This window comes from Xiphophorus maculatus, chromosome 17 (genome assembly GCF_002775205.1).
Source record: "Xiphophorus maculatus strain JP 163 A chromosome 17, X_maculatus-5.0-male, whole genome shotgun sequence".
Classification (NCBI taxonomy): domain Eukaryota; kingdom Metazoa; phylum Chordata; class Actinopteri; order Cyprinodontiformes; family Poeciliidae; genus Xiphophorus; species Xiphophorus maculatus.
Genome location: NC_036459.1, coordinates 17,128,688 through 17,144,019, shown reverse-complemented (window position 1 = coordinate 17,144,019; position 15,332 = coordinate 17,128,688). Strand labels below are relative to the sequence as shown.

General features: G+C 39.6%; 1 protein-coding gene across 3 annotated transcripts in view; it reads right to left on the bottom strand.

Annotated features, from left to right (window-relative positions):
- LOC102225295 (receptor-type tyrosine-protein phosphatase zeta-like) overlaps positions 1-15,332 on the bottom strand; it is a 58,332-nt gene that overhangs the window by 17,661 nt on the left and 25,339 nt on the right. For all 3 annotated transcript variants that reach the window (XM_023350389.1, XM_005808033.2, XM_005808034.2), the window contains exon 3: positions 2,712-2,891. In XM_023350389.1, the coding sequence (XP_023206157.1) occupies positions 2,712-2,891 (180 nt within the window). The remainder of the gene's footprint in view (positions 1-2,711; positions 2,892-15,332) is intronic.

Here is a 15,332-nt window from a genome sequence, read left to right as displayed (position 1 = left end):
AACTTCAACTTAATGAAAATAAATTTACTTTGGCTCCTTAATGGTTCATGAAACAAACCAGCAAGCCCCAATCAAACCGAGTCTACTGGATTACCAAGTGTGAAAACACCCTGAGATTCCCAAAGTACCTTCCTCTACACAGGTACACCCTGAAATCCAAATAAAGACCACTGCAGAGTCTGAATTGCAGCAGAAATGACCGTAACAGTGTGAGCAGTTGAGCTGGTGTGTAGATTTTTCACGTCATAAGCCAAGATATATTTTCACACCACTAGAAGTTCACTTGTGCTGAAACTTTTAAACGTTCAGTGATGCTTAATCAACATCCTGACAGATTTTTATTCCACTAACACCCCGACAGAGCCGTTACATAAAATGTAGTCTTTGTGTGTCTCTCATGAGAGATATTTAGCTCTGGGAGCTATATCTGGGAGTCAGAGCGAAGAGAAGTTGCCTTTATGCGTGTTGTTCATGCAGCCGACTGCACTCATGGTGTTGAAGCAGCATTAAATGTGCCACTCTGGGACTATATGCTGGGAGAAGATCTTCTTTTCCCACCGAAGCAATCGTTATAGGTTTGCATGCCCATGACGGTGTGAATAAATCGATGAACTAAGCTAATAGCAAGTAGTTCTCACAAGCCTCTATCATTAAAAGCTCTCAGATGTTAAGAAATCAATATGAAAGTAATTGACACACACGCAAAAATATGTCGCATGAGCTCCTAATTTTGCAGATGCCATTTATGCAACACACGCACCACTTCTACACAACTTCTCAGATATTGAAGCAACAGCCAATTGATAACAGTACTTAATGTCATGTTGTTTTGACTGATGAAGATTTACTCACATCAGCATACAGAATGCTTGAAACTGTAGGCGTGTACTTTCTGATTAATTTGAATTTATTTTAAATTTGAAGTTTCATTTTCAGACAATGAGATTTGATGTCATTGCAAAAGTAATCTAGCCGTTCCTGAATGCAACACTGAAATCCACACCCTTGATCCCAAAGGACACACTAATTAGAACAGCTGCAAGGACATTTTTATATTTTTTTACAGTTTATTTTACCAGATAAGTTGGTTGATAACTGTTCAGAAAGCATCAAAATGAAAAGACTCATTCACCAAAATCCCCTTCATAACACTTGCCTTTCAATACACCAGCATGTATAACAAGATATGAAGCGGTGTAACAGCAGTTTATAGGCTGAGTCGGTATTTCAAAAGCAAATCTTTTTACAATTACACACCAGTTGAGTCTAAAGCTGTTCCCTCAAGTCAAATATTAAGATTCAAAAACCTACTCTGCTTTTATGAAGGGTGTCCTAACGTTTTATGAACACTTTAGTTTATATGGATATAGAATTATGACCAGTTTATCATACAAGCTGTGTGTGATTTCTGCCATTTCCACTTTCATACCACTAACGTACAATGCTCACACAGAGGCACAACATGGCTTGCAGCTCAGGCAGTATTGCAGAGATGGAGAGGATAGAGTAGCTCAGACAGCTTTCATCTGTTTATCACTTCAGACATCACTTCACGTCTCTTCACATCGTCCATGCTCCCCCACTCGCTTTCCTCCCTCCTGCTCTTTTCTAGCGACTCCTCTCTTCATTGCTGCCTCTCAGCACCGATCTTTTCTCTTTTCATTACATGATCCCTCAGTCGGTGCCGTCTCTCTCATTGCTCTTCTTGCAATTACATAGTCTCTTTCGCTTCTTGTTTCTTTCCCAACAGCTCACTGTGTCATTAATCTTGGAGCTGTGGATTGGTTTTTTTTCTTTCTTTTTTTTGAGGGGGCTTATAAAAACGTAATCCTTCCACCGCTCAGGATTACCAAGTCTTGCTTTACACAATCATTATATCAAAAATATTCCCACATATTTCCGCGGTGTTAAAGCTGCAGTATGTAATTTTTATTAAAAAATGTGTTTTTGACATATTTGTTAAAACTGTCACTATGTTGTGACAGTATAGACAAATAATCTGTGAAGAGATCGACCTCCTTCTTGCAGAGCCATTATTGCCATTTGAAGAAATGCACCGCTCCCAACCAAAAACAACCAATCAGAGCCAGGAGAAGGGGCTTTGCGCTGTCAATCAATCTCATGTATTCGCTGCTAAATGTGATAAAGGTGGAGAACAGAATAGAATACCTTCAACAGTCCCCCCTGGAGGGAAATTGACAAATCAGTACAGCAAGTCCGAAAGAACAAAAATAAAAACATAAGACATGGGTAGATAGGTGCCTGAGGCTGCAGCCATGGGAGGCTCTACCCTTTCGTGACAACTTAATGCTACAGGAAAACTATTAATTCTACATAATTGGTGGCAATGATAATTAGCCTCAGCATTTGTAACAGGATCTCCTAGCTGCAGCGTGGCATAGAGTGTGGAGAGGAGGTGATTGGCAGCACTAAGACCCTCCTTCTGGCTCTGACTGGTTTATTTGTAGTTAGTTCACAGATTATGTCTCATACCGTACTGCCACGACATAGAAATAATTTCAAGAAATATTTAAAAAACTATTTTTTATTAAAGTTACACACTGCACCTTTAAGTACGGTGCTTGTACAGATAAAAAAATGAAGTTGTAGAGACACTGGTTTCACTAGGATACACAAGTTTGAGGATTTGCTTAAAACTTTTCTTCGTTTTGGTATTTTATGCTTATGAAAGAAGGCGGTTTTAAACATACCAGTTTTCCCATTGTTTTGGATGGTGGTGGACTCCGATGTGGGTATGTGCCAGCCCTCTAGCTGCAGGTTCTGGAACTGCATCCTGACCTGGGTAAACATCTCGTCGATGTCCACGGGAGACTGCCGGGCGCCATTACAAGATGGGTAACTCTTCCCCCAGTTCTGCTGGTTCAGGCTACCTATAGGTAGGTATGAAAACTAGCTTAGTACTGCTAAAAGAAAAAAAAATTTAAAAAAAAAAAGCAGTGCAAGTCCACTCACATTTGAGTTCAAAATTATTCATACCTCCGGTAGATTTTAGGTTTAAAGTAATCTTTTTCATTTTATCAACATGCTTCCTTTGACAAGAAAATGTGTTATGATACTGGCAGAATCTGAGCTAAAGATTAGGATGATGGCATCCTTAAGCCTCAAGTAGTCTAACAACACATCATGACCTGATCTAAAGAAAATCAATAACATCAATCAGTCTGAAAAGGGTTACAAAGCTATTTTTTTGTTGTGTCAGAATTATTGTCTGAGTCCCAACAATTCCTGAGAGATTTACTTTCACAAGTGAAGCATTAAGACTTGTATACATTAAAAAATATATATTAGAAATTTCTTTGTGTGTATTTCAAATGTAATGGACACAGATACAGAAAAGAAATGGAGAAAAGAAAGGTAGAAAGCTGTGGAAAAGATTTAAAGGGAAGTAGATAAGAGGAGAGAAAGAAGCATAGAGAGACTACAAGTCAATACCCTAAAAGTCTGAGAGAAAAAACCATTTAAGATATATTTAGTGGCAGCCGCAGCTCAATATGGAGTGAGTACAAAACCATTTAGGAACAGAGGCTTTGGGATTCCAGAGAACCACAGTGGGAATCATTATCCACAGATGAAGACATGGAAAAGTGGGGAACATTTTAGTGTCCAGCCTAAAATTACTCCAAGAAAGCAGTGATTATTCATCCATTAGATCCCGAAAAAAACAAGCTCAACATGAGAAGCACTGCCAGCATCAGATAAGTGTTCATGATTCAACAATAAGAAAAGATACTGGGCAAAAACAGCATCGAGGGTGAAAAACAACCAAAAATAACACAAAGATCTGTTTAAAGAGTTCCCCAGATGATTTGACCTTTGGAAAAATATTATGTGGACTGACGAAACAAAACTACAACTTTTTGGAAGGCTGTAGAAAGATTTTTGAGTTTTTACTGCAGAGGAATAGTTTTCATTGTGATTATATGATTTGGTACAACATTAAAAAGTACAAAGCTGCAGTGAAAACGCCTAATGCTTTCCATTGCTTGAATTAGGGAAAAAAAGGGTCTTTTATCAGTAGTTTGAGTATGTGCCCACTCACACGCACCAGCTATGCTCACAGCAAAGTTGTACAGAAAAGAATCTGAGGCCGATGAGCCGCTCAGTGAAGTGGCAGGGGGATAGTCTCTGAATATTTATTTTTTATGTTTATGACTAAATGAGCTATTGGCTGAATAATCTTCTACATGTATGTCTTTGTTTTATTTTTTCAAAACGGTGCAGCGTGGATTGTGCTGGAAGTCACTGATGCGGTGTTGGTGTGTGTGTTTTTCTGTTTTATAAGGATGCTTTTCACATGAATTATGTAAGAGAGGATGAACACACGAAAACATGGAGACAAACAAAACTCAAAGCCAAACCAGCAGCAGCACAACATTCAGTCAGAGGGCCGTAACATGAAAGACAAAGCCAGAGCGCTTCTTTATATGTTAAAGCTTCATTAAAAATGAACCTTATGTGAAATGCAACAACAACAACAAAAAGCAGCAACTTGTAAATAAAATATGAGCACATGTCAATATTGTAGGCTCTTGGCTGAAATTCCAGACAGCGATTGTGTGTGTTTGTGTGAATTTATTCATGATAGCGCGCCTGATCTGAACCTGCATTCAGTCACATGATCACAGCTGTCTGCTGGATGCGTATGGTTTCGTTTATTATGTCTACACATTCGTGTTTGTAGGATTGACACTTCTTTGAGATGTTTGACGCATATCTTGCACGGTAAGGCATGTTTCAGTTCACCTCAGCACCTCAGTGAGATCAGAAATGGGCATTGACTAGGCCTTTACAGTGTATTGACTCTCAGACTCTCAGTTCTTTGTTGAATTTACTGGTACATTTTGGGTCTTTGTCTTACTGCAAGATCCAGTTCTACTAAAGGTTCAGTCTGGTCCATTGTACAAGCGACCCTTACAATCGGCTTGTACGACACCATTCCTGGTCCCCCTTCAATTGTAGGTCTATAGGACAATGGTATGGTGCGGTTAGGGTGGAGCTACTGCTACACAACACAGTCCATTGATTGTGGGACAGAAAAACACCATTGCTTGACTCACGAGACGTACTAGTGCATCACGTTCGTCGTCGCACTAGTATGACGCAACGTTAGATGTGTGGGTTTAACCTCAACTGGTGGTGGAAACACTCTCCTGAATTTAACAGAATCCTAACCTCCTACAATCTTCTCTTTGAAGGCAGATCTGACCATGATGTTCACATTCACTTCAACAGTGAAGAGCAACAAAACTAGAGCTTGACCATTTCTGGTTTCTCCTGAAAATTACAATAATCTTTTCTGCCTGGCTCATGTTCAAGACAAGATTATTATTTGGATGCCATGCCATAAGCAATCCAGCAGTTCTCAGTACTCAGCGCATTAACAACAGAGTAATGAGAGTATTTCTGTGGTAGAGAGGACTTTGACTTGCGCTAGAAGTCTGATTCTTTTACTCTCAGTTTGTCAGGTACTCATTGATTCAGGTAAATTCCACCAGGTGTTAACTAATTGCTGATGCCACTAGTCTGGGGGAGCAGAGTGAGGGTGGGGGAGGGGTGCTTTATGAGATGGAATCTGGTCATCCTGCAGTTCTGAGGAGGAACTTCATGGAAAAGGTGAAGTGAGAACAAGCATTTAGGCACCTGTGGGAGATTAAAGGATTTCTCAAACAGACATGAAACACTCCAGGTGTGTTTTTGCTGAGGGAATAACATTATAACATGATACTAGAAAATTCCTGAAGAAATTTAACCGGGGACTGCCAAAGTGTGCCCGTCGGTTTGGACCCAGCGTTCTGATGCTAGAAATTAGCATCAATGCTACAGAAAGCTGCAATCATATGAGGACAATGACAAGAATGTTGACTAACATGCACTTGCACCATTCAGTATGATAAAGTAAGTGTATCAGCTAAAATGAGCAAAAATGCTAATGTTAGCATCATTGCTGTCACTAGCATGTGGGACATCACTAGGATGTTCTCTATAATGGACTTACTCCATTCAGTAGACTAAACATGGCTAATAAGTCAAATAAATAGCTAATAGCTTATTTAAGCTAAAATGCTAATGAACCCTAACCTGAGAGAAAAAGATAATGCAGAATAATAATATTGCACCGCCTGCGGCGGTGCACTAACCTCAGGGGCATGTTGAGGCTTTTATATTGAAATTTGCATCAAGCTTCATATTAAAGGCCCACACTCTCCCATTGTGTAACAGTGCTTTGGATAAACCAGTCACATAAAGCCAAAAAGAGCAATTACATGATGTAAAAATTGTCAAGGCTTTTATTTTGAAATTTTTGTTAAGCTTCATTTCAAAGGACCAAACTAATCCCATGTCTAATAGTCATTGGGTTAAATCAGTTATATAATGCTCAAAACACAAGTAGTTGATGTAAAAATATTCTAGGCTTTTATTTTGAAATTTTCTGTATGCTTCATTTCAAAAGGCCAAACTAATCCCATGTGTAATAGTCATTGGGTTAAATCAGTTATAAAAAGCCCAAAACCCAAGTAGTTCTAAAGGCCAGCTCAGTCCTCCTCTGTAGTAACTGACAGTTCCTCCATGTTTGTAGTTCTGACATTCAGCTCAGACCTCTTTTGTAGGCACTGAGTGTCCGCCATGTTGTAGTTCTAACCTTCAGTCATTGTAGTTCTAAAGAGCAGCTCAGCTGTCATGTGAGTTTGACAGAGAGGGAGAGACAGAATTGTAACTGTTTGAAGCAGTTAGTTTTTCTGATCAAATCAAGCTGAACATATCTTTCTCTAAATGCTGTCAATAGCATGTGGGATATCATTAGAATGTTGTCTGTAATTGACTTACTCCACTCAGTATATTAAACATGGCTAATAAGTAAGAAAATAGCTAATAGCTTATTTAAGGTAAAAGGCTAATGCTAATAAACTGCCTTGCTGCGCAAGGCAGTTCCCTAATCTGAGAGAAAAATATAATGCATGCTAATATTATTGCATTAACCTGAGGGGGATATTGAGGCTTTTATTTTGAAAAAAAACATAAGCTTCATATTAAATGATCACACTAATTAAAATGTCTAACAGTGTCTAACAGTGTCCGTTATTTACTGGCCAAATCAGCCAATAGTTCTAAATGGCAGCTCAGCACTCTGTTTTAACTGAGTGTTGATTAGAACTACAGTGATGCGTATATGTAGTCCTAACCAGCAGCCAATCCCCTCCTGTGTTCCATTGCTATGGTTATCAATCCTCTGCTAACTGTCATGTGTGTGTGACACAGAAAGGTGGAGAAAAAATTCTATCTTTGTGAGACACCCCATTGGTTTATATGGAAAAAGCAGCCTGAACAACTCCTTGCCGTTCAGGAACCGAGAGACGTATTGGAAAACCGTTTGAAGCATATGAGAGGGCTATTTGTCATCTCCCATAGTACCGCGATTCATATTTGTAGCTCACTCACAGTAATTGCAGTGATGAGACAAAAATGGTGTATGCAGAGCTCAGAAATTTTTCAGAAATACATGGAAGTGAATCTGGGAGAGCGTCAGTTATCCTGGCGCATGATTTCGCTCTGAAGCACCTTGACAGAAAACCGTAAGCCCTAGAGAAATTTCGAAAACATTTTACCGGAGCAGGCATGCGTATCAATGTCATGACCGAGTTTGATACCAATTGGGCGATATTTGTGGGTGTGACGGCGATTTCAAAATTGTTTTGGGGTCAAAAATTCTCTTCATTTCTCACTCTAAAAAAGCGGCAGTTGGTGTCAGTTAGGCTCTGCGTTTCGGCAGTTGGAAATTTTGCTTGTTTTTCGCTTTTTACGTCGCCATCGTAAGTCCGATTCCCAATAAAAGTAATAGGTCCCTTCTCGGCATCGAACCGCACGTTTTGATACCACTTTTGTGGTGGTGTACGAGCCGCATTAACAGTGATGGAAGAAAAATAAATAAAGAGACATTCTATTGGGTGTAGAATAATAGGTGCCTGCCCATAGCAATGCATAAGGAGAGCAGTACTGACTTGCTCCTTATGCATTGCTATGGCAGGCCCCAATAAATGTCAAAGCTCTAAACGATGAAACTTCCTTCAAAATGATGAGCAAAGATGAAACAGTCATGTGCGCCTGATGACTTTGTCAGTATTGGCAAAAATGATATCTATATGTCCAAATATGTCCAAAAAATACTAAATTATGAGTGCCCTATTTATTTTTTTCAAATGACTGATTATAAAGATGGGTGTTTAAATGAAAAATGAACTCCTCCTGTCTTCATCATCAAGAGAAGGCATCCTGATCACAAATTTATTGTAAGAACTGACATGGGTGAATAATACAATTACACAGCTAAATTCCTGTAATTCATGAAGCCTATGTTTGTGTTGGGTACTGTGCTACAGTGTACAGTAAAGACAATGGGCATAATGAGGTCAGAGCAGATGGTTCAACTGTCACTGGCTTTACATTCCTGGATGTGGACGTTTGTGTGGACGATGGAGACATGGGCAAAACAAGCTTCATCTTGGATGCGCTGCAGCTTTTCTAGGTAGTTGTATTTGATGTAGATCTAGAAATCACATAGCTAAAAACATTTTACATGTGTACTACATTTCAGAATGATGCCCATGTAACTTTAAGTTGTTTTTGTTGCAGCACAAGGGGGAAATCATTCAGATTTAGGTTCAACAGGTGCAACGACTGCTGTTTTCTGGATAATTGCCGATCCTTAAACAGCCAGACCTGCTGGTTCTGATTTTGACCGATACCAATTTTTTTTTGTCTGAAATGTTGGAAAATATAGCAATAAAATGGTTGAGTTGACAACAGAGGGGTAACTATTGTTAACTGTGAATGTGCAGAGATGACTATATGGGTGGTCATTTCATAAAGAGGACAGTTGTTGATTTTTAAACCTTTGCACAAGATCAATGGACAATATTGGCTACACATGAAAGTATCGGCACGTGCACCCCTATTAGGTTCTTATAAAAATGCGTTTTAGGAACAAAAATCCAAACTAAAACAAAAGCGGCTCAGAAATGTCCAAATACAACAGTTTGATAGATACATCAGACATGATGCAATCCTTCAGTTTACTTCAGCTCCAGCTGCAGAACGCTGGCTCCTTCAGCTCCTAATAGCTGTCAGTATGTTGAAAATAAAGAGAAAGAGCACAAATGTAGAGTGGGAACAACATCAGCCTATAAAGCAGCTGAGCCAACATCTCTTTCACCCTCCTCTTTACTGGACAGGCTCAAATTAAGCACTGCTTATAATAAAAGCAACAACCTCAACCTTTTCTCTGCCTAAACTCGCATTTCTCGCAATATTTATTCAGGTTTTCTGTTAGGGAACAAAGCCGTCCAGAATTCCAGCTGCAATAAAAGAGTTCCACGTGTCCGTCTCCACTTGTGCTCTGCGTAAAATAAACACGCGAGCCGCGCAAACGTGCTGCGGCGCGTGAGGGGGAAAATGTCAGGAGGGTGTCAGCGGTCAATAAGCTACATCTCACCCCAACAGCTGTATCTGTTAGCATCACCTCAGGCACACACTCATACACGCGCGGGCACCGAAACATCCGCACACACCGAGCGACTCCGCTGACATAACGCTGCCATGACAACAAGTAGCTGACAGTTTGAAGACAGGAATAAAAAGGAAAAGAAAAAAACCCTAAAGCCCGACTTGGATGTCACTGAAGACTGCTGTGCTCGTTTAAAAGCCGCACCGCCTTGCCTCGCGCGCGCTCGAGCTCGCACTGGGAGAAAAATGGGGATGATTCAGAGAGGAAATTACTTTTCAGGTCTCTTAAGTTCCGTGTGCTATTCAAGCGCGGTCAGACAAAGAAGTATCTAGATGTGTCACCAGCGCTTCTCCAAATCAGACCTTTATTTTTTTTATCTTACATTCAGAACATTAGAATATTATGAGCCCTCCTTTTTATTCTTCAGGCCTTTGTTCTATATGAATGTTAAAAGCAGGTCAGATGCGGCTACAAATGATCTAATTTTAAACCACAATAATCCGTAATTTACTAAATCTTTGGTATTATTATTGTTGGACTTAATTTAGAAGATCTCCAAAGTTAATAATTGCACATACTGATTAATGCAAATATCCGCAGGGATTACCTAAGATGCTAAAGGTTCTTAAAGAGAGTAGGTCTGGGCTTTGACTAGGCAAAACCAAAAAGGAAATGTTTTTGTTTATGAATGCAATAAGAAATTGTCATTTTAGGTGTTTTTCCTGTATTTTTTTTATGCAAAATCTGCTTTTAATATTTATGACAGACTTTTAAAAGTAGTCTCAAACTATGCTACCCATTCTTCATTTTTTCATCTATACTTATAGAAACGGCTAACCTCATTCAAAAAAATCGTTCTTTTTTCCTTTTGACATAGAAGATTAATCTTGTTCTAAAATCTGAAAGTAGAAAGAAGTCTTTGTTTAGTTTTAATAGCATAACGTTTTATGTACATGTTTAGAAAAGTATTCGTTGCTGCTCTATAGGTGAGTTTTGTTTTAAAGCGTGATAGCTCTGGCTGTGTGTTTAGGATTATTGTCAAGTTGGAAGGTGAACAAGCCTCTGACAAGTTTTCCCCCAATTATCTTCTCATGAAAAAATATATGAAATCTCTCAATTTTTTGTTCTTGTTTAAAAAAAAAACCAAACAAACAAAAAAACCCTCCTCTCCTCTCCCCCATGGCATGATCCTGCCACTATTAGTGGCGCTCCGATAAATCAAACCCCATTTCCTTACTTTTGAAATTGGGATCAGCTCAGGCTTTTTAAAAATCGGTGATCGGCCAGAAAACTGCAATCGGTGCACCCAAAGCCACTACCGTGTTTCACAATCAGAATGGTGGAATTTTATGAAGATCAAAAAGAAAATGAATTTTTCTGTCTTTTAACAATGATCATGCATTAAAATGAGGAAAATATTTTCTTCTCATGTGACCGCGACTGCTCTTTTTATCCTCGACACCCTTATCCTTTCAGGCCTGGGTGGAGGGGGGGTCAGAGGCAACAAAAGAGAATGAGGGGAGTGAGGAGGACAAAGAGGGCGAGACAAGGTGATGAAGGAAAATATTACAAAAAGGCCTCCAGAGGAAGGAACGTAGTGTAGGAAATGTCACATGTGCTCCAGAGCTGCAAGCAATGCAAATACACACACACACACGACCCATGTGTGTTTTCTACCACTTAGAGCTGACGTCACCCTCTGCTTCTCCGCTCTGCTGAGTGAGCTAACTGCTCAGAAAACAGGGGAGATTGTTCGATTGAATAATGCAGGGCTCGGAGGGTTTTTTGGGGTCCTGTCGGCTCCTGTTTGCTTCACAGTTGGCAAAAAATAGCTGAATATGTATTAAATATTCAAATGAGAGGCTGCTGGTGTTGTCTTAATGGCACTTTCTGAATCTGCAATATTGCCGCTGCATTCGCAGGAGATCATTATTTTTCATATTCCATTCAGCCTTATTCTTCAGTTAACTCATGGCTTCTTTTCACAGTGGGAGAAAAGAAGAAAAAAAAATCTAACAAAAATAATTTTAAAACATGAGCTGGAAGCAAGATGGAAAATCATTTACATTATTATTTATTTTTTACTTCATGACTTGCAGTTTCCCCAGATAGAACTACATTTCCCAGGAAGACATCGACCCTTATCATTTAGGTTTTCCTTCACACACACCCGACTGCCACAGTGTGACATAGTGACACAAAGGAGAGAGTTAGAGAGAATCCAAGATAAGAAATGAATCTATTATGGATAATAGAGAGGCTTCACACGCAGAGAAACGGGCACATGATTCATTCAGGAGATCTAATACAGACAAGCTGTCACACACAACAGCAGCCACCTCATCTATCAATCAAACGCTCTGATTTTTAGAGGGAAAGAGAGGCCCTGTGTGTCTGTCAGGAGATCTTAGGGGCCCTGAAACATCTAATCAGAACTAAGATCCGTCAGAGTCAGCTTTATTTGCTAAGTTTGTGCTGTTTTATGTGACTATAAATAGATATAAGAAGAGAAAGTTGAGTTAGTGCACACATGCTAAAGTCGAAATAGTTTATGTCCAGGATGTGTGGGGTCTGCCTGTACTTATTATGGCTGAATTTCACACGATGGAAGACTGTGTCTGGATTTTTAAGGCATATTATTTTTTGTTCTTTAAGCTGTTGTTTAATTAGCAAATAAAAAACTGGAAGTGTTGTTTAAATGGAAGCTTAGAAGCACAGCAGTAGTGAAAAATAGTAAAAAACTGAAAGTCAAAGTTGTTTTAGACAAAAGCAGTCACTCATTGCACATTTTATTTTATCGGTCTACATATAAAAAGTAGGGCTGGGCGATATGGATTTGGAATTTTATTGCAATATTTTGTAGTAGTATTCCAATAATAATAAAAATGATGTTAAAAAGACTATTTATTTCTTCTTTTTTTGCATACCATAGCGGAATAAACATAATTACTGCTCTTGCAAAACATCAAGATTTAAAATAACCACATACATGAAGAAGTGTGGTTTAAGTCACTAAGATGCAAAAAAGAGACTTCATTTAATCATACTTTCGAATTTATTGATATTTTTGATGCTCTCGTGAAAAAAAATGGGAGAAATAGTAAAAATAAGTTTTTAGTCAATTTTTTTTAACATTACCTAAAATTTATTGTGTTATTAATGAATCAAAAATGATTATCACAACAAGACATTTTTCACAAAAAATGATAAATGATTCACTAAATGCCCACCTCCACTATAAATTCAAAATGTTATTTATGTATTGTTTGTCATAAGGGAGTCAACCCATAACCAAAGCTCAATTCCATTTAAGTATATTAGCCAAGTTTACAGTGAGGGGAACTAAATAGGCCTAGTTACCAAAAGAAGTCCTTATAAAGCTGAACTGTGCGTACACACACCAGCACACAGCAGTCACTAAGCGCCCACCTTTTGGAGGAAATGCCGCAACTCTTTCACCGTTAAATATCCAATGTTTGGGGCGTGCTGTGGTGGTGTAGGGGGTTAGCGCGCCCTGCGTTTGGAGGCCTTGGTCCTCGATGCGGACGTCGCGGGTTGGACTCCTGGTCCCGGCGACCTTTGCCACATGTCCTCGCCCTCTTTCCTGTCTGCCTACTGTCGCAAAAAATACGAGCCACTAGCGCCGCAAAAACTCTTCGGAGAAAAAAAAATATATATCCAATGTTTGCTCCTGGAACATACAGTGTAAACCTTTCAATCACGGCCCAAAACAGAGCGCAGTTGATTTCTATTAAATATTTACCCTCCAGTAGTGTGAAAACATGGTGTTTCAAAGGTACCACGTGTTTGGAGTCCAAGGTAGTCGGTGCATGTTGCAAACCTTTCTGCTAGGCACTTGAGATGTGAAAAAATGAGCTCTCCTATAATGTTTAACCGCTAATGTCCTCACAGTCCACACCATCTCATGTGGCGGCCATTGTCATTAGCTCTGCAACACGCTGATGAAGACTGGACAAGAAGCAGCTATTTGTGGATGAAGAAAGACACCTCTGCGTGATTACCTCTCGACTCCCCCGAAGGCTTCCAGAGGCGGCTGCACAGACTGAGTAGCAACTGGAGCAGAAGAGCAGCCAGAACGGAGTATTTGGTGACTAAGACAGCAGTTGAGAACATTGTGGGTGGTGTGCTGAAGGATAAAGAGAGATGAAACGCACAGGAGGCTGGATGAGAGGAGCCTACTTATATAGAGCAAGCGACTCCTTCTCCTCATCTTGTTCTGGAAACACCACAGCAAGAGATTTTTAGCTCTCAGATTTTAAAATAACACTGAAAGACAACATAAAGGTGGTGATGCGGTCCACCTGCTTCTGGCCAAATGCATGTAAAGCCATGAAGTGGTGATGGTGGTGATTGCATGGGAAAACAGCATCCAATTTGATACTTGATCAGTTGGGTTCTGGAGAGTAATGTGGCGTTATAGTCTTGGTGTAAAGTAGTTAGCAAACTTTCTCAACGAGAGAAAAAAAAGGTCCTAAATAAGAATGGAAGAGAACCATTGTAAAGTAAAGTGACCCGCTTCCTTTTTGACAAGAGGAAATGGTAAACGTGTTGTTCGTAGGGTTAGCAGTTGATGCTTGTTCACGATGCCAGCGGTCCGGAGGCGGACCATAAAGTCAGAGCCTGTATGTCAAGTAAAATCGGATCGGAGTAAAGTGTCAAACACAAGAGATGTTTTTGTGAAATGCAAAATTATGTAATTCCTAAATGTGAAGGGAAAGTATATTCCTTCATCAGCCAGCTGAATGATAAAGCCTGAAGATGTTCCATAAGAACTGAGAAATTTGGCCACAACAAGAACGATGTTTGCTGTGGCCACAACATTTCATCCTTCAGGAGAAGTTCAAGAACAGAACTCCTTGTACAAAGTGGCAGGAGAAATGTTGATGAAATGCACTTCCATCTTCGACCACGACATTTATAAACTTCAGACAGATCAAAACAGAGGTCTGGCTAGATGATGTGTTGAGAACAATGAGGATTTGGTTTAAAATCTTCTACAAGCTACTAGTTTCAAACTAACTCCTAGGTGTGTAACTCTCAAGTCCTATTGAGGGCAAAATGTTTCCAAATGGTTTTTGGATCTATGTCAGGTCACCAATGTATTTCCTGCTTTGAAGATTGTCGACTTAAAAAGAAAAAAAAGAAAGAAAAAAACGCAACTCGCATGAATCACTTCCACGTCTGCCAGAGCCCACCTCTTTCCAATCACATCGCTTCAGATGTGAAGGAATACGTAGCGCAAGCAAAGCACACGGGGGTGGGAGTTATGCATAATTAAAACCTGAAGGTGTGTGGGTGGGTGTGTGTTCCATAGACAAAGCGCAACTGAAGCCCGCATGTCCCCCGGCTACGGTTTGGTGGGTAGAAGAGGAGAAACAGATGACAGGAAGAAAAAGAAACAAAAACAGGTAGACAGATGACAAAACATGCGGCAATTATCTAGTAATAAATTCAACATTTGGATTCAGAATGCTCGTATTTGGCTCAGACTGCTCAGAATGTTCTGAAGTGGCGTAATCTGACATGCTGCATAATCTTCCTTTGGTTCATGATACATTTATGAAAACTGTAGCAGGGGAAAAAAAATTAATAATGAAAAAAACAACAATTTATCAGAAATAAGAAAAAACAACATACATGCAAATTCTTTTGATTAATCACAGTGTGACAACTCTGGAATATTCCTTTGGGAACTTCCCAGTAAATTTGCCTGGCAGGGGAAACTCTGGGTTAACGGGATTCACAACAACACGTGCACCAACAGATTGGGCCCTAAGGGGTATCTTCCAGG